The 27686-nt window shown below is 41.6% G+C and overlaps 1 protein-coding gene across 3 annotated transcripts; it reads right to left on the bottom strand.

Moving 5' to 3' along the window:
- Window positions 1–357: 357 nt before the first annotated feature.
- Window positions 358–27344, bottom strand: LOC123758598 (uncharacterized). 3 transcript variants are annotated; one of them, XM_045743043.2, is made up of 4 exons: window positions 27167–27344; window positions 21231–21315; window positions 17409–17560; window positions 358–13449 (listed from the first exon to the last, which is right to left on the bottom strand). In XM_045743043.2, exons 2-4 carry the CDS (start codon window positions 21313–21315, stop codon window positions 12808–12810), a joined length of 879 nt encoding a protein of 292 aa, XP_045598999.2. In that variant the 5' UTR covers window positions 27167–27344; the 3' UTR covers window positions 358–12807. The 3 variants fall into 3 exon arrangements, with proteins under 3 accessions (XP_045598999.2, XP_045599009.2, XP_069184898.1); XM_045743053.2 differs by lacking the exon at window positions 27167–27344 and adding an exon at window positions 27012–27150; XM_069328797.1 differs by lacking the exon at window positions 27167–27344 and adding an exon at window positions 27084–27103.
- Window positions 27345–27686: the final 342 nt, after the last annotated feature.

Genomic DNA, 27686 nt, shown 5'->3' with positions numbered 1-27686 from the left:
TCACCACATGACAACACACACTGTTGTGTTGTCAACAAAGTAGTTAACAAATGGAATGCATTAAGCAGTGATGTGGTTGAGGCAGACTCCATACACAGTTTCAAATGTAGATTTGATTATACAGTAATAATAATAAGCTCAAAAATCTGTACCCCAGTTGACTGACAGTTGAGAGGCGGGACCAAAGAGCCAAAGCTCAATCCTCGCAAGCACATCTAGGTGAGTACTGTGTATCCTTCCACTATTATTGTTGAAAAAGATTAAGCCTCGAGTTATACCATTTTTACATGCACACACAATTTTTTTTTTTTTTTAATACAAACCATATTATACTGTATATCCAAGAAAACTACTATCTGTAATGTGATATTTATTTCAATATGTAATACTGCACACACACACTTGCAGACAAATAATTAAGAAGTTTGTGCAAATTCTCTTGAACTCAGTAGATATACCTGAAACTAGTCTTAATTTCATGGCACAGAGTTGGCCTGTTCTCTTAATTTGCCACTCTGAAAAATATAATCGTTTTATCTAACCAAAAACATATGAACCCAAGCAACCAACCTAAGCTATTGAGGCAATGCACACAACAAAAAGATAATGTTAATATTGCAGAGTTCTAATATAGTAATACTATACATCTCATTTTGAACAGATAGGCCAATTCCGTGAAAGCCGAGATATATTAGGCGAGAGAACAGGTTGACACAATAACCATTCCTAGTATAGTACATAATAAAGAATTCTTGAAACAAAAGTCTTGAAAGTGCTACATCTATGAGAAGATAGAACATATCTCTTCTTCAGTTAAAAACTCGCAGTAACTGCAGGATTTGTGGGGTCAAAGGCACAATAAATAAGACAGGAGGTGCACAATGTTGGTTTGGAATACTGCTGATGCAAACAACAAGAAAATCTTAACTAGGAATGAAGGCACAGCAAACGATGATTGATTAAGGCTTCCCCACCTCTGTCCACACAACAAGCTCACACTACTGCCCTACAGGCACCCACTAGAGAGAACAGAGACACTAGGAGAAGGAAGACATATTGCATCATTGCTGAAGGTATCTAAGTGTAACAAGTACACTGATTGTGCTAAACCTTAACACTTCTATACTAATCTACTTTAAAGAACACTTTTCATTATTCAAACCGGTGGGTCATTTCTTGTTTAACACTAACTAATATATCAACAAATTGGATTCACAGTTAAAGGATCAAAAGGCACCAAGATGCCATCCATAATTAAAAAAACTATTTTATTAAACAAAAATAATTGTCTTGTTAGATTTGGGGTTTGTAATGTGATTAGAGCAAATATTGATACAACTTAGATTGAACAGTATTATGACTCCTGATATTATTAAAAGTTCTGGAGAACTCGGATAAAATACAATATAAAACAGCCACAATTCAAAGATTTTTTAAACCAGTATTTAATTTGCTCACTTTAGCATATCTACTTAGCAACATCACAAATAATTTATGATGCAGTATAGTGTATTTACAAAGCAATACACTATAAAATTATTATTATATACACACACATTGTATAATATATCAATTGTGCAGGGAAATCACAAAATATATGACCTTCAAGATGCAGAACAACGATGTAGGAAATTTCAACATGAGTTTGTGTAGTACATTATAATCAAGTAAAAGAAGCAATTAGAGTTCGTACATGTTAAGCCAAGGCTGTGGTTATTCTGCACAAAAGTATACAGTACTGCATATAACATTTGATCTCAACAATGCTACACATCAAAAGCTTGTCTAATTATCACTTACATTTTTATATTAAAACTGTGATACAAATAGCATTCTTCGATGCTAATTATTTGATTATTGCATTAATGACCATCTTAAGCAATGCATATTGCAAACACTAATCAATACTTACATAGCTAAGCTGTGTATCACCTCTAGCTGACCACAACATGTTTGTTATGTATGTTAGGCTTGAAAACACTAAGCTGAGAATAAGACAATGTCAAGGTAATAGTGTGCACATGAGAGTTTTAAAAATCTTAACAAGTCGGCTTGCTGCTAATGGTTGAAAAAAAGTTTACTAGCAAAAATTGTCATCTTGAAACCAGTTGATGTCTATCTTGGTATTTTCAACCCTACATCTAATGTTAGTAAAGTGACATCATTATCACAATGATTAGAATCAATATATACAAGCAAGATGCTACTTCAGACTTATTAAAAGTTTGATTAATAGTGTTCTAGGCAACAATGGCACTCGAAGTCTTTCAGTCAACAAAAATGTCTTTTGTTCCATTTCACCAAACTGCATCTACATTTTTCTAGAGTAACTAGTACATTATGATACATATCTAAACTTTGTTGCCATTTGTTACTTATTAATTCGAGCCAACTCGAACAACAATCAGTAACATCTTCACTGAAGATTTACAATATCCTTGCAGCAAAGGTTTAATACATCAAATGGAAAATTCACTTTCATTAATACATGGATATAGACACTGAGTAAACAGGCCATTCAATGATGTTCCTAGGATAGGGCAAGTGCCTGTGTGATGGTATATGCAGCTAAATTTATTGTATGGAATCATGACTTATAAATAATGCAGCCCACACATATGAAATGGAAATAATGATGTGTGGTCTGTCTTGGGCCTTTATCAAGTCATGACATGACATAACATGACAAGAATTCAAGACTGGCTGTGATGTCATCACTTTCATTTCATGTTTGCAGGGGTTGGGTTGTTTATTTCATCCACATTGTGACATTCTCCAGAAAGCAATAATTTATTTATTTGGTATGATAAAATCCATCCACTTGGACCGGATGGTACAGCGACAGCATTGCTGCTTGAAGGGCAGCATCTGATCCCTGATGGTCCAAGTGGTTGGCACAGTTCCTTCACTCCTTTCTCCTACTTTAGCTCCTTGTCTTACAGCCCTTCCAAATGCTACATAGTAGGGGTGGCCAAACCGCATCTTGCGAACTGCATGTGGCTCTTTGACCTGATATTTCTCACAATATGCAGCTCATGAAAAAGTCTAGGGAATTCGAATATTCTAGAAATTATAACTCGAATCCAGAGCAAGAAACGTGTGGTAATATAAAGAGTTGTGATATCTATGGGAGGGAGTACAGTACAAGTGCAGACGTTAACTGTGCAGACCTAGCTGGTACACTTCATATATAAATCTTATTTAAATTGTCTCTGAAAACTTTGTGAAGGAAGAAAACGTTCTTCAATAAATTGTAAGAAATTAAAATTTGAAGATGAAAACATAAATTTTCAGCCAGAGTGGGAGGAAGAGTTTGCATTCACAGTTAAACGAGGTAAGCCTAAATCTTTGTGCGTTCTCTACCAAGTGCCACTCAGTCATTACAAAGCCAGTAACTTGAAATGCCACTATGAAAGTAATCACAAAAAATGTTAATATTATTACTTGCCTAAATCAGACTAAGGAAAAAATCAGTTAAATGATTTAAAATCATCAATAAATAGCCAGCAGACAGTGTTAGACCTAAATAACACAAAACTTCAGCAACTAATAGCACAAATGCCAGTTTCACGCCACACTACAGAGGACAGCACAAACCCCAGCTTCACGCCACACTACAGAGGACAGCACAAACCCCAGCTTCACGCCACACTACAGAGAAGCGTATCTCTCGGTGCTCATGTTGGAAGCAAAATTATTAAAAAAATTATCTTGCATTCAGCTTAGGTCTTGAGGAATCAACAGTCATACAAGACAAACTGCAACTGGCAATATTTGTTTGTCGTTTCCTCTGAAGTAAATGTGAAAGAAGAGATGTTGGACTTAGTGGCATTACAAGAAGAAACTGGTGCTAAAGACATTAAAAATGCACTTGACAGAACCTTAAAAAATGCCAATATTCAACTGAATAAACTCGTCAGTGCTACAACAGATGGAATACCAGCAACAGTTTAAAAACTGCAAGCATGAATAAATATTATTACATTTAATATGCATTTTTTTAATTTATATACAATTTTTGTAACAAAACATGTATATAACAATAAAAACATACCGTAAGTGTAAATTTTGTTCATGTCGTGAGGCTCTCAAACACCTGAGCTTACTACTTGTGGCTCTTACAGTAAGCAAGTTTTGCTGCCCCTGCTATAGTCATACTGGTTTAGCACGCCTAATAATTACCTTGGTTTGATATTTTTGCTCTGCACACACAAGGTGCATTGCATCTTTGAATGAATAAAACCATGTATTAGAACAAAAAAAAATCTTTGTTGCAGATCCATGAATTAATTATGTTTGCAGGCCTAACAGTAACATTTTAGTAACATTTAAAAAGAAAGTTCTAAAAAGTCTGTACATCCATTATGCATCTTTTATTAAATTTGTTATTATAATTATACTGCATATGTAGAGGTGCAGTTTTATGTTAAACTACAAAAGAATATTCTTAAAGTATCTGATCATCTGGCATTTGCTGCATCAATTCCAACTCTCAGTGAAATTGAATCAAGGTGCAAAGCAGAATAGTATTACACTGCTTGCATTCATTACACACAATTGTAATTAAATTGTGCAAAATGCATTCACTAATTACATACACAAATGTTTTACAGCAGTACAAAGTCAGACAAGAGCATTGGACTTGCATGGATAGCAAGGGTTTAGTAAACACTCCATGACAGGATAAGTTATTGCTGGATATTTTTAAGTACATTTATATTATTAATACAGTACTTAATAATGGCACTGTCAGTTTAAATGAATGTAACTGAAAGAAAATTTTCAGAGAATATGAAGCAGAGTAAGGAATTATAAAATATTTAAGATGCAGATCTTGGCAAAATTCAGCCATGCTAATTACAGAATGTGATTCGCCAAACACGTATCAGTGGTGTATATGACAGCTTCCATACAGCAAGCAAATAGTTTCACAACGAAATGACTACATGTTGGGTGAGGAACAGTAAGCAAATATAAATGTCAAAAAATAATTAATCAATTAAAGGATGGAATATGTATATGTATGGCTTGGGCAGCTGGATGGAATAATGGGACTAAATACAGACACAATGCATACAGTATTTACAAAGCTGTGGACAAGAACAAATGTGAATGGGAGGTAAAGTCTGGGGTATACATGGAACAAGGTTAGTTAGTATGAAGTGACTAAAACTATGGAGTATATTAGGGAGAGGTAAGGAAGAGAAAACAATATCCATGATTATTTAGTCCATGAAAGACAAGATACAGTATTACAGATGACAAGTAACTGTTTTTAAATAAATATTGCATAAAGTATGCACAACCTTGTATAAATTTTGATATGCTGTACCTACATGTTAAAATATAAACAACAATATGCTAGTGTATTGAATGTGGAAACAAAATTATCATAACTGCAAAAACAGTCTTCGATCAAAGTAAACCACAGCACAGTATAAGGAAGTAGTGGAAAATAGTATAGGTTCATAGTATAATCCAGGGTTCTGAGAACCTGGATGCTAAGACTTTGTCAATGATAATGCCACTGTCTCAAGAAGATATGACACGCCACCCTGCTTTGCACGGAGCTGCTACTTGAACAGATTGATAGTGCACCATTCTTGTTTTTTTGCAGGGTTAATATTCATCCTTGATGGTCCAAGTGGTTGGGTAGCATTCTTTTACACTGTCTTCATATCCCAGCTCCTTTTCCTCATATCCCTTCCAAGTGATGTACAGTTGTACTGTATTTACCCTCACCTCTGCTGTGCCCTGTCCCGCCCTCTGCTGTGCCGTCCTGCCCTCTGCTGTGCCATCCTGCCCTCTGTTGTGCCGTGCCATGCCCTCTGCTGTGCCCTATCCTGCCCTCTGTTGTGCCCTGCCCTCTGCTGTGCCCTTTCCTGCCCTCTGCTTTGCCCTGTCCTGCCCTGGCTTCTGCTGTGCCCTGCCCTGCCCTCTGCTGTGCCCCTGTCCTGCCCTTTGCTGTGCCCTGTCCTGCCCTCTGCTGTGCCCTGTCCTGCCCTCTGCTGTGCCCTGCCCTGCCCTCTGCTGTGCCCCTGTCCTGCCCTTTGCTGTGCCCTGTCCTGCCCTCTGCTGTGCCCTGTCCTGCCCTCTGCTGTGCCCTGCCCTGCCCTCTGCTGTGCTGTGCCTTGCCCTGTCCTCTGCTGTGCTGTGCCTTGCCCTGTCCTCTGCTGTGCTGTGCCTTGCCCTGTCCTCTCCTGTGCCATGCCTTGCCCTGCCCTGTCCTGCCCTGCTATTCTTCCAAAACTTAGATGCATGATACCCTTCCTGAAAACTGTTAGCACTTCACTTCAAAACAAATAGTTTTCTATAAAAAAATATAATTAGAAACGTACAAGAAATGGTCTCAACCATTCAACTAATGAAAACACACACAAGCATACATACATAAATATTTTCCAAGTAAGCAATATATAATATGAGCTAACCAGGTACATTTCTAGAGAGTAAGATGACATGCACCATGAACACAAACTCTGCTACTCTAACATACTTTACCTAAACAACATGCAAAAAACTGAGCATCTTTCATTTGGTCACATGTAGATGAATATGTCTAACAAAACACAAGATAAAATCTTGGCAATGTACCCAATAGGACTAAATGTTACGAGAATTTGATTATACCATTTTGAAATGGGCACCTAAGGCAAATATGAAAGATGGGAGTAAAGTACTGTATCTTCTCCAACTCTAGAGATGATTAGGCAGTTTGGATTGCAATTATGTTTAGTTGCAAACAAATTAGGAAATTGCAGGTGGCAACAATAAAAGTTAAGTGGATGGGGAGACTGAGAAGCTAAGGCATCCGATGCCCTGAGGAATTGATAAATAGGATGAAATCCCTAAACGAAATAAAAATATGAGATTTTGGTATACCCGAATTTGAATCGTTCCCTCATGTTTTATGAACATTTCAGTGTAATATTGTCATTACTGTCCTTCACTCAGAATACTGGCATGTGTGTGTAGTGTAACATTGCACAGGCTATGGGTACTTCAAAGGCTGATGCCCTGATTAATATTAATGGATTTTTAATTGAGCAGGCAGAGAGAGAGAGACAGACACTTTACATTGATGAGCCTCAACCCAACCTCGTGTCATGTTGCCATTTTGTTCCCTTTAGTCTTCCTGTTTATTCGTTTAACCGCTGGATTCTTATCCCCAGCAAGTGTGCGGGTAATGTCTTTTTAATTGCTTTGTAATGACTCCGGCTACTGGGTTCCTTAGTGTACAAGTGGGTTTCCTAGTATTCCCTTATGGGTCAATTGTCTCTAAGTGCTGCCGAGACTAATTTATCCTTTAGGGATTTGTTCCTCTTCCAGGCTAGCATTGGCGGGTTTTTGGGGAAACTCTCCCATGAGGGGTGGTCCCCGAACCTGTCCTCTAACCAATTCCATAGTTGTCTCATTGTGTTTTTTAGAGGCTTTTTGAAGCCTTCGAAAAATGTTGCTATCAGGATATCTCTGTCCTGGTTCTTCTCTGTTGGTTGTGCCAGAAGTTCTTCCCTCGTTTTCTGCTTCAGTTTCTGTGCTGCTGCCTCAAGTACTTCTTCCGGGTAGTCCCTGTTCCTGAAGAAATCCCAGAGGTCTTCTAATTGTGAGTGTAGGGACCTGGGATTACTGTTAATCCTCTTCAGTCTCAGGCCCAAAGAGTACGGGAGCAAATTCTTTAAGAGGTTTTGGGTGGCTCGAATCGTACTGTAGATACGTATGGAGATTTGTTGGTTTATAGAAGGCCTTTGTCTCCGGGTTTACGTAGATAGTTGTGTTGAGGAAGTTAAGTTCCTTTGTGCTTCTTTCTGTCGTAAATCTCAAGTTGGGATGGACCGAGTTCGCCCATGTATGGAAGGCGTCCAGGTTTTCTTTTAGTCCCAGCATGATGCCGAAGATATCGTTGATGTACCTGTAGTAGATTCTTGGTTTCATCTGAAGGTTTATTCTCCTGGATTCGAAAACCTCATGGACGAAGATCTCTGCGATGGCCACGCTGCTGGAGGCTCCTATCGCTGTCCCCTTATCTGTCTATAGGTTTTATTATTGAACGTTAGGATGGTGTCCCTCATGACATGGAGGATTGCTTCGATGAGGAGATCTCTTGATGGAGGTGTGTAGATTCCTGCATCTCTCAGGTCTCTACTGATCCTATGCTGTAGCTTAGGTTATGTAGTTAGGTTATGTAGCCGCCTCCCTCTGTGATGTTGGGGTATGCTCAGGTATAATGACACTATGTCCAAGGAGAAAAGTGTCGCTCCTTCCGGGACTGGACCCCATTCCTTGTCTACTTTGTTTAGCTTAATCAGGAGGTCTGTGGTGTCCACTAACCGCTCCTCTAGAAGGCGGAGAAGCGGGTTAAGAAGGGCCGTGCATATCCTGTCTATAGGTCTGGTTGGGGCTCTGCAGCTGCTCAGGACTGGGCGCCCCGGCCAGGTTCCTGTTATCGGGTCTACTCCTTTATGTATTTTAGGAAGCAGATAGATCTTTGGGAGCTCCGATTGGAAGGCCAGAAAAATGTCTCTGGCTGACGCTCTCAGGATGCCCCCTTTGCCTTCGTTCCTGAAAAATGAGAGCAAGAGGGATTTGCTTCTTGTTTGGGCGTTCCTGAGTGCCGTTTCTCTGTTTGACACCTGTTGGTAGGTTGTTTCGTCCATCAGGTATCTACCCATTTCGCGACAGTAGTTTTCTTTTTCCCAGAGCACTACTGTTCCACCCTTGTCGGCCGGTTTGATGACGACATCTCGCCTTTCTTCCAGATGGCGCAGGGCTGAACGAAGCTCCGGTTGGAGGTTATATTGTCGTCTTTCGTCTACCTGTTTTATGAGGGAAGAAGTCAAGTGGTCCATGCAATCACTCAGGCCATTCAGTTTGAATAGGGTTTGGGTTTTTTGGAGGGGAGGGTTCATGTACCTTACTGAGAGTGACCTAGGTGTCCTAGAACGGTGTGTCCGTGGGGTGATAGGTGTATTTACCCTTTGTTCTGTCACTCTGAGCATGGACCAGGTTTCATTGATCTGGTCCTCTAGGGATCCCATGGCGGCTCTCACGAACCCTAAGCGTTTGTGCCTGGGCAGAGAGCCCGGGACAAAGGTAAGGCCTTTGCCCAGAAGTTCTCTTTCGTGGTCTGAGATGTGGACCTCGGAAACTACTGAGCGTCTTACCAGCTCCTTCCGTTTCCTTTTTTTTTTTCCGTTTCTCGACCTGCTTCTTCCACCATCTTTCCACCCTTTCCCTTTTCCTCCGTTTTTTTGAGGACGCCTGTCAGGTGAGCGAGTCGCTTTCTGTTTTCCCCTGTTTGATCGGGGGGGGGGGGGGGGGTGTCCGGGAGTTCATGTCGCCCGAACCTCGCTTACCCCTGGTGTTGGATCAGGGGCGCCCCCTGCTGGATGTCCGGGGACGCTCTTTTGAGGACGGGGGTTTCTGTCTGTGGGGGCTGTGTGATGTCCCCCTGCTTGTGGGTGTGTTGCTCCTATTATTAGGAGTGTGTTCCCTGTTTTTTGGTTTCTTGGGTGGTGCTGGGTTTGCGTCCCGTCTGGTAGGGGAGTCGTCTTCGGGGATGCTTACCTTTTTCGTTTTTTTACCTGGCCGTTTTGCTTGTGGTGGCGGGTTGTGGGGTTTCCTACTCCGGCTTTTTGACCGTTGTCGGTGCCCTTGCCCTTGTGTTTTCACGGTTTGTGGTTGGGGTATTTGTGGGTTTATTATGGATTCGTCAGTGTCTAGGGTCAGATCCCAGACTGAGGGGTTCGACATCCCCTCTCCAATCTTGGGAACCCCTGGTGCAATTATTTTGAACACTGATTCCCTTAGGGTTAGATGCGTGTCAGTCTGGGGGATTTTCCTAAACTCACTGTATGGCACCGTACGTTTGTTAGTTTTTACCAGCATTTTCCCTGAGAAAGGGTCTGGGGGTGCTGTGCAGGTAGCTTTTGTACACCTATTGTATGCTGACCAGAGAATTGCCCCTATCCTCTCTTGAGGATACCCTTCCTCTAGGAGGCACATGACTATCTCCTCTTTTCTGGTATGCTCCCTTGTTATGGATGCTTTTAAAATAAGGGTAAACAGGGCTGCCGATTCCCTTGCGTGCCTGTCAAAGAAAATCTCTATGTATTTTTCCAAGGCGGGGGGAAGGGGCATGTCCACTGAGAAAAAAGGAAAAGTGTGTGCCGGAGTCAGGAAGACCGGGGCTTTGTTCCTAATGGCCGTTCTCTGTATCTGGCACAGTCTTTCTCTCAGGTGGTCAAGCGTAGAGAAGACTGGACGCAGGATTTCCGTCACCCCCTGTTCCTTCCCCGACAGTTCAATGTCTACAAAGGGTCATTCCGAAAGGAAGAGTTCTCAACCATTTCCTTAATGTTTGACACTCAGGCAAAATGTCTGGTGCGGATCTGGTAAATGGGAGGGATTGTAGGATTTTTCCCCCTGCTCCTCCTCATACTCGAGCCTCCGCCCATAGGCTAGGTAGTGCTGCCAATGGTGGGCCGACTGTGGGGTTCCTCTGCAGGTCTTTTATCAGGTCTGCCCATGCGTCTGCTGATTATGCCGTCAGGTCGTCAACCAGGCCATTGGGTGAGATGGTATCCTGGCAGGCATGGGGCTCAGTTTGCATTTGGGTTTGGACCTGGATTTGTCCCTGGTGTGAGGGGGGGGGGGGGGGAGAAATGGAGTGAGTGAGGGGATTATTTGTAGGGAGGAGAGGGATGAGTCTAGGGGGGGGGGGGTTTGTCCCGCTGGTTCCCTGCTTGTTGCCTGTGTGACTGGGCGTTGTGGATTCGGGTAAGGGTTCATGTCTATACCCAATGAGAAACCCTGGGAATTTTGCACTTGGTCTGTTTGTTCTGGGGTGTGTGTGTTATGTTCACTTGCCCTATTGTGACCTTGCATGTCCCCCTTGACTTACCTCAGTTTTTTGTTGTACACGGTTTTTTCTGGTATTGGAGAAGTTAGGTTTATTCCGTGGGTTAGTTCTTGTTGCCGATGCGGTGGGTTCTGGAGAAAATGTATGTCAGTATGGGTGAAGGAAACAGCTTTTTTTATAAAACTCGGGGTGGCGGTTTTTTTAGGTTTCGATCACAACACTTTAGGGAGTGGGTCGTCTCACTCGTGGACTGAGTTTTTCTCCAACACACGCAAGTAACTGAACACTATTCCCGTGGTTTTTTGTATCACTTTTCTACGAAGTACCTACAGTATTTAAAAAAAAAACTCGGATACAGCTGTTTCGTGTGGCCCGTGGGAGCCACACTCATCAGTCCGAAGGTTTCGTGGTCTGAGAGAGAGACAGACAGATAGAGACAGGGATAAAATATCAGAGGGATAATAATAATACACAAGGAATATAATACTCCATCAATAATAATCACAAAACTCAGAGAGAAATGAGTAGATGAGAAGCATTCATGCAGTTGCAACACACTCGAAAGAACATGCAATGATGAGGTGGCATGATGGTGCGGTGGTATTAGTGGGTATGCAATGGATGTGATATAGCAAATGTAACAAAATTACGAAACATGTAAGTGAGAGATGAGTGTGAATAAGTGTATTTGGCTGTTCATCGCCTGATATGTAATGGTGAACTTTTAACAGATTTCAAAGTGATTTATTAAACAAATATGATTCTTTTTAACACTAAATACAGTAACTAAGAGACCATAAATTAAGGGCACTGTGTTTATTTTCTACTTTCAGGAACAGGATTGATTTAGTTGAGGAGAATAATTGGCAGTGAATTAGTTTGCAGGATTAGTTGCTGTTTTAGGACCAGCCCAGAGCTGGTTACTGACCCTCAACCAGGTCAGGGCTGGTCACTGTTGAACCACGACCCCCAATCCCTTAGGGCTGGTCACTGACTTTCAACCAGCTCAGGGCTGGGGTCACCAGGATGAACAAGGACCCTTAACCAGCTCAGGGCTGGGGTCACCAGGATGAACAAGGACCCTTAACCAGCTCAGGGGTCACCAGGCTGAACCAAAGCCTTCAAACAATAAACTTTAAGCAACAGAGGTTATGATGCTATTTAGCATAATTCCATAACAAATCTGACTAAGTGAAGATGAATTTTAGGCCTAAATTTCAAAATAAACCTTTTGTTAAATGCTGACTTAAGGAAACAATATATTTTCCTGAGGTATTCTATAATAAAAATATAAGATATATTTATAAGAGTTGGCTACGTGTTTGTATCCTACTCAGAACCGAAATATACTATGGTATAATTAGCACCAAAATCATAAAGCTTAATATTTAAACTTAATGAAAACCTAATATATTAAGATATATTTTCAGATATATAATGGCTACATATATGAAATCTTTAAACAAAATAAACTATAAATTAAATTTACATTAACTAGTAAATGAACAAATCCACAAGGGCTGTGATGAAAGTTTGAACTTAATATTACCGCTATTCGATATCGATAACTCAAACTATCATGCTATTGTGATTTCTGCATGTATTAACTAACCTATTTCGTATTCTTGAGAAAAGTGTATGCTGTAGTTTGTTTGGAATACTTCCCCCTGTGAACCTACTTTTAAACATTTCACAAACAAATAACACATTCCACATATGAAATTAAATAAATGTGACAAAGTTTCAGTCCGTCCTGGACCTTTATCAGAGGTCAGACTGAAATATTGCTACTTTCATTACATTTCATATTTGTGGGGTCAAGTTACTTGTTTCACCCATGATACTGTGACTTATTCTCTGCACTTCACAATCACACTAAAATTTTGCAACTGCATTGTGTAATGTGCATCTTTTGAATTAAGTGTTCAGTGCATGTACATTCAGTTGATCTATTTCTCAACACCAGCATCTACTGAGGATGATGTGTGACTAGTCTTCTGACATTTTTCAGGAGGTTCAATAGATTCAGGAGTTTGTTCATTTGTGTTTATGGATGGATTAACTACCGAGAGCATGCAATGCCCAGGATCCTGTGTAGGGGGCACCTGTGTGTAGTTGCTTATGTCATGGCAGCATGTATTGTCTTCTAGGGGTGGGCACATGTTATCACTGCTTGCACCTGTGGAGAGCGAGGCACACAGTGACATTTGGCTGGAATATGCAGGAGGTGGTGGTATTGGGCCAACTGAGCATTCAGACCCTTCAAAACTACCAGTCTCCACTCTGTTATCTGAATGCTGTAAAGATATACCAGTGGCACCTTCAAGATGGCTTTCAGGTACTTGATGAGGAGCCAAAAAATCTCCCAAGCCACCTTCTGTATTCAACTGTAAAGAGCCCGTTTGTGCAGTGGAGTATGGGGGCAACATGGACATAGCTTCCTCATAGCTTGGCGGCTTTTCAGTAACTAAGAAATAGTCTGGTGGTTTTCCCTGGGATGCTGTTGAGGTTCCTGGAGTGCAAGAGCGGCCTTGTGAGCGACCCATGGGGACGGTGATCACATGCAGGTCACTCACTCTATCAGAGTTTACCTTATGGAATAAAATACATCTGTTACAATTTATGTTTTTTAATACAACTGAATTTATAGAATAAAAAGGCCTCATATAGGTTAGAAACCTTATTTTTTTAATTTTGTTGGGATCTGACCTTCTCAAGAATACAGTGTAACTTCAAAATTCCAAACTATAGTATAACATTAGGCCACTTTCAACTTTTACAAAATTCCTGATTTTTGTAAATGTCCAATTTACATTATTTTTCCATAGAATCCACCAGAGAGAATAGGTACAATAAAAGAAGCAGCTGCTGAAAAAAATTAGGTACCACTACATAAACAAAGCCTATGATCAGTGTTGTAGGGAACATTCATTAACTGTGATGCCCTTGTCTGCCAGCAGATGGTAGCCCAGAAAACCCTGGGGTTTCAGCCAGCCTGCCCCCTCATTCAACTCAACAACTCCACAGGTAATAAAGGAACAGGGAATGAATGAGAAGCTTGGGGACCCACCAGAAAAAGGGCATTTCGTTACATTAAACGAACACAGGTGCAGGGAGTGGGGTGACAATCCACCACCCCACCAAAAAGAAAAACAGCGTTGAATGTAATGAAACGCCATTTTCTGGGCGAGTCCCGGGGGCTCCCTGGAGCTTACTAGGCTGATATGCTAATGTCAGACTTTGGCATCAGTCATGTGTATGGAGTTCTAATGGGCCTACCGGGGACCACGAGCCAGAACCTGGCCCCATCTAGAGAGGCAAGGGGAGCAAAGGCCTATAGAAACCGCTGTGTAATTGGAAGCATTTTATGTCTGCCATCGATCGGGTTAGGCACCCAGAAAGGTAGGCGTCCCAAAACAAACCCCTCTTCTGGTGAAAATTGCAACCAAAAGTCGAACGAGTGGATAGAACTCCCCAAACAAAAACGAGCAAATTAGTATGACGTCACACGTCATCGCGCTGCTGTCTGCACAGCCCCCCTCCCCGGGAGGGGGAAGGGGCAGCCTCAGACCTACCGCGCCGGCGATCCACACTCCAGTTCTTGAGGCTGATGCTATCGGCTCAGTTGTGTGCTCTGGCTCCAGTCTTTTTGCGGCACTGTGCCTTGTGTGTGGCTGCTGTTCTCCAGGGGTGCGAGAGCCAGGAGTTATTCCTCAGTAATCAGGCTGCATGCGCCTAGGGTTCCCTTCCCTTGGTGCCTTGTAAGTACTGCCCTTGGAGCTTGGGGTTACCTTCCACAAGTTCCTCAGGGTCTGCCTCCATGTGTCCGTTTTACTGCTCAGTTTCTCGGCCGCTCTTTGGGTAATTGGGAGTTTTGTCTTCCCTAGTTAACCTTAGGGTAAGAGGCAGTTTTCGCACTGGTAGGGTGCTGTGCAGCTAGTTATCACCTATCACAGCGGCCGGCTCTGTTCCTTGGGGTACGTTGTAATACGGGGCCCCTGGACAGCACAACCAGATGCACACATCTTCGGAAAGTCCTGGAGCAAACACACAGCTCAGGAGTGGAGCAAAGGCATCCTTAGCCAGTAACACCTGAAAGACAGAACTCACCTCCTGCTAATCATGCATGCAGGTCTGACAGAAACCCAGCCAAGCTTTAGGAAAAGAGAGAGTTGTCAGTTAGCCTGGATGAACCCTAGACCTCATACTACAACCAATAAACAAAGACAGATCCGTATTTAGAAGAGGCTGGGTCCATCATGGAGAAGAGGTCCTCAGAGGATACTGAAGCAAATCCACATAAGACCACAGCTGATGCAGCATGGGAGGACAGAACCCTCCGGATAAATGACAAATCTAAAAGGGAGCAGCCGAGCGATCCAACTCGTACATAGAGGATATGAAAAATTATTCCCCCCTACAACAAAAGATCTTCCGTGGAGGGGACCAAGTTCCACAAAGGGCAGAAAGTTGCCCAAGAACACTCCTTGGGCTCCCCCTCAACCCCAGAAACCTGCCACAAAGGCTCTGGGGCAGAACTGAAGTCCTTACTCAACACCTCAGACAGAAAGGTGTCCTCCCATGGAGAAGGCTTGGGGCAAGGGGGTGGTTGTAAAGGCGAGCACCACAAAACCCCGGTGGTACTAGAAGGCTTGACTACCTCCATCGTTGACAGGACCACACTTGGAGAAGACCAAAGTACACTCCAAACTAAATCTGACCCAACTCCAAAACCTTCAGATGCTTCGGAGCCAAAACAAGGTGAACCACACCCACAGAGAAAGGAAAAAGAGGCCTCGACTTAGTCCAGGTGAAGTTTACCAACACTTTCAATTCTGGGGCATCCAGCCAATCAACATGCCATGAATGCCTATCTCCAGCAAACCTAGCTCACAAAGTGGCAGCTGCCTGAAATGTATCCAACTGGGCAGTGGAATCCATGAATGCAGAGACCCAGTAAGAGCACACCTTACAGGACTCGGGGTCGTATGTGCCACTGATCCAACAAGTAGCATGGCAGGGGCAGAAATAATGATCGTCAAGTAGCAAAGATTAACACCCCTTAAACTCACACTCAGTGAGAGCAGGCCCGACAAGCTGATCCATACAGACCACACCCGAGATCTACTGGGGACTTCCAGGGCCTGAAGGATGTTAACCAAACAGACACCCCAGGCACTAGGGCCACTCTCCAGAAGAACAAACACTAACTGCAACCAAAACTACTAGGCTGCAACTGTGGTGTGCAGCATAAACAAGTGCACAAACCTTAATGCACCCCCAGTACAACCAAAACACTCCCAGCCAAGGGCCAAAACAAATGAATCAAAGACCCCTTAAATAACCCAGGATGAGACTCTCCATCACAGTGGTCAGGCCTCTCAGGGGCAAACTCCCGAACACACCAGAGAAGGGAACCGACTGTGCAAGTGCAGGATTAGCAGGCACACAAGGAAGAAAACCCTGAGCACATGCAACCCTACATACCAGAAGAGCCAAGCCCACACTACAAGCTGGAACCAAAACACTCATGTGAAACTTATACTAAAGTAAAAAACAATACACAAAGCAAATGATCCCCGCAGGATAAGAGTATCCATGGATGGTCAACACATAGCTTGAAGCAGCGGGGCTTGTCTCTGATGGACTGGAAGCACTATTAGCACCAACAGTCGGCACAGCACCTGCAACATAATTCAAGGTGGGGAGTCGATTGAAGGCTGGGGCCAGGGCATCTAGTGGCAGTAATCAATACAGTACTAACGATTAGTTACTTTGTTAACTAGCTAGTTTAAGTGAATCCCTTTTTTTTCACAGGTGGGTGCAAGAACAGATGACTGCACAACTGCTGACTCTTGTTAGCAGGTCTTTAGAGCCTTCCCTTCCCGAACCTTATGGTAAGTCTTACCCAACAGTTTCCCTGGAGTATGACCTGCCAATCGTTTAACAACCAGGTACCCAATCACTGCTGGATGAACAGCGGTATAAAATTAAGTGTTGGTGCCTAATGAATCCTCCCCAGCCAGGATAGGAACCTGGGCAAAATTGCTTGTGAAGCACGAGGCAAGTGTGCTACCACTGGAGTTGTTTGGCGATTCAAGGTTTCATTTTTTGTGAACTCTCCAGTTGTCTACAATGCTTTGCCGACTTTCTGGAGGCTTTTTTCCAGTGGAGGTAGCAGATTGTCACAAGCCACCTGCACCTCTGTGAGGGGAGGGGGTTGCTAGGATCTGGCTCTGGTCCCTGGTAGGCCAACAGAACTTCTATGATTGATGTGAACCCTTAGTATGGAGCAATCTCAGTAAGATAGCTTCAGGAAGTCACCAGGGGGTCGGGGCACCCGAACTAGAAAAGTAGTTTGTTTGGATGCAAATTTGCTCAACAACATTTCCTTAACAAACCTTAAACACTAAATTCAAAATCTAAAGTCTTGACATAAGGATACATTAGGATAACTTAGGCATGTTTTATACTTTCTTCCACTGTTCTACAATTCCCCATATAACCCCTATGCACATAAAATGTGATAAAGTACTTCAAACTTCCTTACCTCATGGACGGCACTAGGTTGAGGTAAGAGGAACATCCAGCGGCACATAGCGGCAATGATAAGGAAGGATCCGATGATTACTAATCCAACCCCTAAGTATCGGACAGACTCGATATGTGCCTGGGCAACACCCAGCCAGTTTAATAAAACACCTGTCGCAACATACAATACCCACAATCAGATAATGTCATTATATCAGTTTGGAAACTACATACTTATCTGGAAACTATTACTGCTTACCTAACTTTTAGGTATGCCTAACCTTTAGGTATGCCTAATTTTTAGGTATGCCCAACTTTTAGGTATGCCCAACATTTAGGTATGCCTAACATTTAGGTATGCCTAACGTTTAGGTATGCCTAACATTTAGGTATGCCTAACATTTAGGTATGCCTAACATTTAGGTATGCCTAACACTTAGGTATGCCTAACACTTAGGTATGCCTAACCTTTAGGTATGCCTAACCTTTAAGTATGCCTAATTTTTAGGTATGCCCAACTTTTAGGTATGCCCAACCTTTAGGTATGCCTAACCTTTAGGTATGCCCAACCTTTAGGTATGCCTAACATTTAGGTATGCCTAATGTTTTGGTATGCCTAACATTTAGGTATGCCTAACATTTAGGTATGCCTAACACTTAGGTATGCCTAACCTTTAGGTATGCCTAACCTTTAGGTATGCCTAATTTTTAGGTATGCCTAACCTTTAGGTATGCCTAATTTTAGGTATGCCAAACATTTAGGTATGCGTAACATTTAGGTATGCCTAACAATTAGGTATGCCTAACAATTAGGTATGCCTAACATTTAGGTATGCCTAATATTTAGGTATGCCTAACATTTAGGTATGCCTAACATTTAGGAAACTTAGGAGACTAAAAGACTTTTTTTCCACTTTTAGGAAACTTTTACTACATAAAACTGAAAACTGATGACCAAACCACAACTCAGAAGATGGCGAAACGACGATGCTGATAACCTAACATTGTCGCTCATCCATCTTATGAGTTGTGGTTTGGTCGTCATTTCTTCAGCCACGTTAACGTGACTCATCGTCTGCAAACTGGAAACTATTATGGAATTGCTAACTGTAAACTCTTACTACATACCTAACTAGTATACATTATGGTAACTTCTCTTAACTTCATTACTGCACATCCACATAGAGCTATTGTTGAAACAGTTTAATTATGACAATGGTTAATGTATTCATCACTGTCCTGGTGAATAAGTTGGCTCTAGATAATAGTCATTAAAATTGTTTGTGCAAGCCAAGCTCTCTAGCCAAGAGAGGCCGAGGTCAGCCCAGGAATGTAATGCTCATGAGTGATCTCCCCCAATAATAGTGTATAGCTTGTCAAAAAATAAAAAAATGATCTCGGATAATTGACATAAATTTCAAGTTGACATAGATTCATTGACATATTGCAATCATTGCCTTGGTAGGGACATATACCCAGGATGTTTTAAATTTGATTAATAAAATTCATATTAGTAAATAAACTTGTACATAAGAGTACTTGCTTGATGGGGTTCTGAGAGTTCTTCTACTCCCCAAGCCCGGGCCGAGGCCAGGCTTGACTTGTGAGAGCAAATTAATTACTGTATTAATTACCACCCTATTTGGAAAACATATATGCTAGCTATAACCAATTATCATTCTGTTATCTTATTGTTTGGTTTAATTGTCAAATCCTCCTCCCTGAGTTATATGTTACTGTTCCAAAATAACTGAGGTAGTCAACTGCTGCACGAGTGTCCAGCAACTAGAGGTGAAGTTGTAACTCCTCGGTAAGTGGTAGTAAATGGTGAGGTGCCATATTAAGTCTGGTGTAAATGATGGTTGAAGCCAAAACACAAGCCTAACTAGTTCCCCAGCTTAATGGCACAATAGAATTTATTAAAAACTAAATCCACAAGTGTCACATACAGTATAGCATTCCTGAAGCCTGTAATAACAACAAAGTGGTGACAGCTCAAGTGGTGATCAGTTTAAATGGTTCCCAGGTACACAGGAGTAAGTAATGATGGGCTCGATAGGCAGGTCAAAGTACTTTCTCAGGTCAATGAGATTCTCACAGTCATTTAAAAAACTCAAGTATTCTGACCAATGAGGTTACCGCCATCATTGAAATAAAATTATGCCAAAAATCCATTTATTGTCCGATTATTATGGGACTTGTTTCAAAATGCACACCATTCTATCGCGAACAACTTGATACTAAAATAAACAACATAGCACAAAAAAAAAGGTCAGAAAACTGAAAAGAGTATAAACATTGAAGTGTGGTGGAACGCTCAGAGGCAATGCCTAGCCAACTTTGGAGATCTCTGGGTGGCAAGCACCACAATTTTATAGGCACTATACAATTGCTACATATTCCAATTTTGGTTTCACAAAGATCAAGAAGAATCTCTTTAATATTTCATCATCCATATATTTAAAAGTGATTCTGAAGCTGGAAAGCAGAGCATAAACTCTTCACACAATGATCTTTATATCATCCTCAGGTGACAGTTTTCTGTCCAAGCCCACCCCTAGATCTCTTTCTTTATCATAGTTCCTTAAACATTTTCACATAATTTGTAGGTTGTGTATGGCTTATTTTCTCCTTTTCACATTCTATAATGACACTTATTCACATTAAATTCTATTTGCCAAATGTTGCTCCATACACTTTAGTCCAGATCTTCTTGAAGGACATGACAATCATCCAAGTTTCTTATCTTCCCTAGTAGCTTGGCATTAGCACACATGTTCATATAATTCTGTATTCTTTCTGGTAGATTGTTTATATAGACAAACATAACTGGTGCTACAACTGAATCTTGTGGTACTCTACTAGTAACATTTCTACAGTCTAATACATGACTTCTGATTACTGCCCTTATTTTCTGTCAGAAAATTTTTCATCGATGTCAGAAGCCTCCCCCTGTCATTACTTCAATATGTTTCAATTTCTAAAACAACCTCTTATGTGGGACTCTGTTGAAAGCCTTTTTTTTGGCCCATATAAATGCAGTCAACTAACCAAATCTTTCCTATAAAATCTCTGGCTTTATCATAGAAACAGAGTCGACATGTTACACAGTATCTTCCTGATCGAAAACCATACTGTCTTATTATATTATTTCTCTCCAGGTGTTCTGCCCATTTGGCTTTAATTATTTTTCCTAATGTTTTGATTACTTTGCTTGTCATGATACAGGACTATAATTAAAAAGGTATTCCCTGATACCATTTATGTAGATTGGAACTAAGTTAGCCATTTTCCATATATCTGCCAAGACATATGATGGAAAATAATGGGATAAACTGAAAAATGACTGAAAAATCAATCCAAGTGGAGTGCCGAGATCAGAAGCGCATTCTCTCGGAACCCAAGGTGAAGCTTCATCTGGGCCAACTGCTTTGTTCCTACTTAGCTACCTGAGCATTTTACCCACTTTGTCTTGAGACATCTTTACTTTACATTATTTTCTGAAATTTGTATTGTGTCCAGTTATCTGAAGACTTTATTTTGCACAAGCACACTTTGGAACTGTTCATTAAGTGTTTCACAAATTTCCTTTTCATTCTCCTTGAATCTTTTTCCTCATTTTCAACCTCTGAATTTTATCCTTTCTTTTTGCTTCTCTTCTCACTGCCATGTATGTGTGTGTGTGTGTGTGTGTGTGTGTGTAAGTGAAGGGGGGGGGGGGGGGGGGAGAGCTGGTTTAGAGGTAATGGGTTGAGTAGAAAAACATGACAGCTGCAATATACGTTGATAACTATACATAATAACAAAAATGACTACATCAACAATTTATGAATTAACTTACCAATGCAGGAAAGTGCAATTCCATATCTATAGGCATGTTGTGTAAAATTTGGAAAGTTGCAGATGCGTTGCATTGGTGTGGACATCTGAAATAACATACAATATTAGTATGGCAATATCCATGGAATTTTAAAGAAAACATAGCACAGGCAATTTCTAACCTCAAGCAAATATCATAATTGAAAGATAAAACAAATAATAATTAGAGCTACTAGGCTATTCCCGAAAAATTATAATTTGTCTATTGACGGCTTGACAGTGTCAAGCTTCTTCAGCAGAAAAATAAGCAAACAACAGTAGTAGTACAACATCAGTTCAATGAACATCGGTGTTCCTCAAGGCAGCATACTTGGCCCTCTCCTCTTTCTCATCTACATTAATGACCTTCCAAATGCCTCCCAACACCTCAAACCAATTCTATTTGCTGATGACACAACCTTCATTTACTCCAGTCCAGACCCCCTTGCTCTAAATGCCACAGTAAATACTGAGCTAAATAAAGTCCATCTTTGGCTAACGGCCAACAAACTCGCCCTTAATATTGACAAAACTTTCTATATTCTGTTTGGCAATAAATCCTCTAATCAAATAAATCTCTGAATAAACAATACCCAAATTTGTAACAAATTAGATGGCAAATTCCTTGGCGTTCTCATTGACCACAAGCTGAATTTCCAGGGACACATTCTAAATACAGTGGTACCTCGGAATGCGATTGTCCCTGTATGCGAGGTTTTCGGAAGACGAGCAGTATTTACTCCAAAAATTTGTCTCAGAAGGCGAGGGTTACTTCGGGACGCGAGTTTGTTGATACGCGTACAGGCCGACCTAGCGCGTGGTGGTTCGGCGATCGTCGCCCCTCCGCCCCTCAGTTTACCATTGTCTCGCGCTCAGTGACTACCCCCACATCAATTCTTCTCGCGGATTTTTGTGTTTTGTTGGATTTTTGGTGATTTGTCTATACAATTTGTTATTATATATCTCACCATGGGTCCCAAGAAAGCCAGTGGTAAGGATAAAGGCCAGAAAGCTCATGTGAGGATGACAATAGAGGAGAAACAAGAGATCATTCGGAAGCATGAGAACGGTACACGTGTTGTTGAACTTTGTAGGCAGTACAACAAAGCCACATCAACAATATGCACTATACTTAAGAAGAAAAATAAGATTATGGGTGCTAAAGTGGCAAAAGGAGTAAGAACATTAACGGCACAAAGACCACAAATACTTGAAGAAGTGGAAAAGTTGTTATTAATTTGGATACACGACAAGGAGTTGAGGGGTGATAGTGTTTCGGAGGCCATTATTTGTGAGAAAGCCAGGGTGTTGCACGAAGACCTTCTAAAGAATACCCCTGCAACGAGTGATGCAGATAAGAAAGAGTTTAAGGCAAGCAGGGGCTGGTTTGAAAAATTTAGAAAGAGAAGTGGTATCCATAGTGTTACAAGGCATGGGGTTATGTGATGTGATTATGGAAGGGAACTCCCCTTCCAAACAGTAACTCCTCTCCTCCTCCCCCCTCCTCACCATCTTCCATACGCCTACAGCACTCGACAGCAAGGTAAGTAATAACTGGAACACAGTTTTGTAGGTTTATTTAGATGAATTAGGTAAATTAGGTATAAAAATTTAGTTTGATGTGGGGTTTTTGGGGTAGTCAGGAACGGATTAATTCATTTCCCTTTATTTCTTATGGGGAAATTAATTTCGGAAGGCGAGGCGTCTCCAGGAACGGATTAAACTCTTATTCTGAGGTATGCCTGTATATCAAAAAAAGTTTAAAAAACTGTTGGCATTCTTTCTAAGATCAGATATTATGTCCCCCGCCATGCCCTGGTTACGCTCTATTACTCCCTCATCTATCCATATCTCAACTATGGTATTTGTGCTTGGGGTTCTACTACCCAAAATCATTTACGTCCTCTAATTACTCAACACAAAGCTGCTATTAGGACAATATCCAACTCTGGCCCCAGACATCACTGGGTACCCCTACTCAAATCTCTGAATATGTTAGATATTAAGTCACTGCACATTCTCACATGTGTATTATACATATATAAAATGCTGAACTGAAATGCCAATCCTGACCTCAAAAGCTTCATTGAAGGTTGTAACAGATCCCATGAGCACCACACCAGAAATAAATTCAGTTTTGATATTCCAAGAGTACAACTTAACCAAACTAGAAATGCTCTACAAATCAAGGGACCCAGAATGTGGAATGACCTTCCCAACCATGTTAAAGACTGTACCTCTCTCAACCAGTTTAAGATAAAAACGAAGCACTACCTAATAAATTCCCTGTAACCTACCTTACCCCCCTATTGTCAACCCATGTCTGTTTTCTTAAACAACGCTGTTTGTCGACCTAATTGTATTTGTGCTGCGTTTTCAGCCATGTTTTCCCCCTTTTTTATCTTTATTTTTATTTGTTCTCAACACATTTTATTCTTTATACTCAATTAGTATTAAGTTTTAGTCATTAATGTTTTTCCTGCCCGAAACGCTTTGCGTAATAGTGGCTTTAGGCATTGTATGTACTAACTCCATCTATAAATCGATCAAATTATGTAAAATCTCTTGTATGTATGTACCTTACCTGAATAAACATTTTATTTTATTTATTTATTTATAACTATACGAGACCAACATCAATTTGTTCCAGTGAGGGAATCCTTGTAACTAAAGATGCCTCCAGGATGCATTTTCCATACCTTATGGGCTAATTTCACTAAGCAAAATTTTAATTTCAAAATATATTTTAATTGACAACTACCAAATGGACATGTCTGCAAAAAAATGTAAACACACCTAGCGTATTTCTCACATCCTCGACCTCAAAACTCATTTTCAAAAGTAGCAGTGCCATACCTGACCAAATGAAAACCTTGCCAACTCAAAATGAAAACAAATCATAAGATTTGGTTTTAAATAACCTCAGTAGCTTCCCCAAGGCTGCAACTTGTAATGCCATCTATAAAAATCATCAAAAACATGATTGGAGCAATATTAATAGCAGCAAGGAAATATACAGGTGTATTTAGTTAAATTTATTGAACACAGAATAACAGAGCAAATTATTAAAATTGAAAGGTTTAATGGGGTAAACACTTTAAAAGTAAGATAACATACATGAATGTGTAAATAATTTTACACAAAAAGACACATTAATTAGATGACATGATGAACAAAGGCATACATTGTTAGGACGACTCCGGAACCTCATAAACGAACCGAGTATGGAGACGAAGAGCCAAACATGAAGGATAACGGATCCATTATAGAGGCAAATTCTGGGTCGCGCAGGAGGTAAACCGCAATGGCCGCCCGCACCTCAGTAGGAGAGACACGGGAAGTCGAAAACCTCCTGAAGGACAGAACCGAAGGACCCGAAGGGATAAGGAACTGAACCCATGGAGGGGCTGAATCCAAATCCAACTTGTGCGCAGAAGGGGGGAAAGGAAAACCCCACTCCATGTAACAAAAAGTCCTGCTCTGAGGGTTGGAAAACTCAAGACAAGGTTTAGCAGGGCCCAAGGCCCACAAGTCAGCCCCTTCCCAACCCTGGGACCTTCCACATCAGGCCCCAGGGAAGAGTCATCCTCCAAAGTCCCGGCCTCACAAGAAAAAGCCGGGGCAGCCGGAAAGGCAGGAAGAAAAGGGGCCCACTGGGCAGACCCTGTCACCACAGCCGTAGGAACTGACTCGAATGCCTCTGTCGCCACCCCAGAAGGGGCAACCCCCGAAATTGCCCAAGTCTCAGAATCCTCTAAACCCTGGAAGCAAGGGAAGGGGGGGGGGGACGAGAATGAATCACAGCAGGGGAAGAATCACAGCTTGGGCTGACATTCGGGCATGGTGGTTGTGGAGGCTGAACAGGGTTCCTGGCTGCCCATTATTTGGTGAATGTTCCTGGTCCCAGTAATTCGTGTGTGGCTTTGGGTCACAGGATGTAGCCAGTTGTCTTGTCTTCAAGTTGATGCACGCACTGTGGCCGCCTCGCGGGTAAGTCCTTCTTCTACTTATCTTTGTTGATGTAGCTCAAGGGTGCCAAAGGGGCTTCCCACAGAAAAGCAGCACTGAATGCAATGAAACACATTTTCTGGGTGAGCCCCGGAAGCTCCCTGGCACCCTCCTTCCCTTTGAACAGCATTGATAAGTACAGTATCTCCTTGAAACTTCTTTAGAGATTACCCCTAACCTATACTTCTTCTCATGGTCATATTTTTTATTATTAGATTTAAGTATACCCTTAGTAAGTCATGGCTTGTTTAACCTTTTAGTTTTGACTGGTTTAGTTAGCGTTGGACAATGGATATTAAAGAAGAACAGAGTTTTGTGAAAGTTGATGATATCTAACATGTTCAAAGATTTCAGTAATTGAGTATAATGCTGTGTGGGGACTGGATTTTGTCATTGTTCTAATTGCTGATTAATGATGGGCAATTAGCAGTCAGAGGTGATTAAGAGTGGTACATCCCCAGGCACAGATACCACAGGTGACATATGGATAAATGAGAAAAATGCAATTACAGTACTAGGGGCAGGGAGAGGTATGGGTACCTGGTTGTTAAATGATTGGGCGGGTCGTATTTCATGGAAAATTAAGATTCAGGACCTGCTCGAAATGCTATGTGTGATAGTGGCTTTGCAAGAACGTAAGAACTCTTTATATATATATATAAATAAAACAAATAAAATAAAAGAACTAAAAATGTGTGGAGTGTATGCTCATCATGTTTAGGGATTTAAACAGGGGGCTGTGTACTGTCTGAAGTGAAGACAGTTTTTTATAGTTCTGATAGTCCTTAATATCCTTATAACCCTTAGATTAGACAGAATTACTTAGGTTCATACATCACTTTAAAATAAAGATCCGCATCAATGCTCATAACTAAGGGTCGTGGGTTCACTTCCCATAGCAGACCAGAAGCCTATGGGCAGTGTTCTCTCTCGCCTGATGCTTCTATTCACGTAGCTGTAAACCGATATCTTGGAATTTGGGTTTTTATCCCAGAGGAAGGTCAGTTGTTGGCCTAGGAGGAACTTGATAAGCCTAAGTACAGGAATCTTGTCCTGGACATCAGAAAACTATAATCCATGATGGTTAGCAAACACATTTTAAAATCAACCCAACCAAACCCGAACCTGGCCTGAGGCCTGGCTCGGAGAGTAGAAGAACTCTCGAAACCCTCTGCAGGTAAACCCAGAAATACACAGCCTAACATGAAATTTATAAGTTTTAAGATTGGAAAATGAGCTTCGTCAAAATGCCCAAATACAACTTGACTAGACAGGGGTACAGTTAAGTCATGCACATATTTCGCAGTTTTCTTTATAATCGTAAAAAAAATGTATGATTGGGTTAGGCATTGTTAGGTAGGGTTATGTTGGGCTAGGGTGGATTGGGTCAGATTGGTTTGGGTAAGGCTAGGTAGGTTTTAAAATCTGTTGACAAATCGTCTCCGGTACAAAGTGACTCGTGCCAATCGGGACGGATACGGTCAAATCGCACAAAAGTCAACAAAGTTCATTTTGTTTCTTAAAACGGTATAGCTAGGTTAGGATGTATTAGTTTATGTGGGTCTGTTAAGCTCAGTTGGGTTAGGTTGGTTTAAATTCAATTTGATAGGCTGGGAAAGGTTAGGTAGACTTTAAAATCCATTGGGTAGCTGTTTTGGGTACGACGCGGCCCGTCTGTCTGGACTAGCTTCTCTCCACCATTGACCCCGAGGGGCACACACACCTCCATGCCCTCCCTCACAATACCATACATTACCAGTAGTTAACAAAGCTGAATCCAGATATTAACATCAATCGTTGTGGAATCAAATAACACCAGAGGCATTACTATTTTGAGACCAGGTATGTGAAGACGGAGACGATGGTACCAAGAGAAAAGGGTTGTGAAGCACAAGTAAGAAGTATTACAACCTTGCACGAGGAGTGCCCGTTGTTACAGGCTCCAGCGAGCGCTAACTGCCAGGGGATAATTGTCTCATGCTCGCTGGTGTGGTATGCATGGGGCAGTGGTCGGCGTCCTTGGTAATACTGGGGTAAACACTGGGCCAGTGGTCGTTGTTCTCGTTAACACTGGGCTAAAAACTCGGGCCAATGTTGCTACTGGTCTACACTCATAGAAAACTGACCAACCCGCCCATCTTAAGGCAGACAATAATAATAATAATACATCAGGGTTTCGGAGAACAGGAAGGGAAGGGGATTATCAGGGGAAAAGCTCCAAGCCATTACAACTATATAGCACTTGGAATGGGTCAGGATAAGGATTTGGGATGGGACGGAGGGAAGGAATTATGCCCAACCACTTGGACGGTCGGGGATTGAACGCCGACCTGCATGAAGCGAGACCGTCGCTCTACCGTCCAGCCCAAGTGGTTGGACTCGGAGAACAGGAAGCCTGAGTACATGTGCATGTTAGGCTTATGGGTATGGG

Source organism: Procambarus clarkii, chromosome 22 (assembly GCF_040958095.1).
Source record: "Procambarus clarkii isolate CNS0578487 chromosome 22, FALCON_Pclarkii_2.0, whole genome shotgun sequence".
Taxonomy (NCBI): domain Eukaryota; kingdom Metazoa; phylum Arthropoda; class Malacostraca; order Decapoda; family Cambaridae; genus Procambarus; species Procambarus clarkii.
This window is presented reverse-complemented; position numbering and strand designations above follow the sequence as displayed.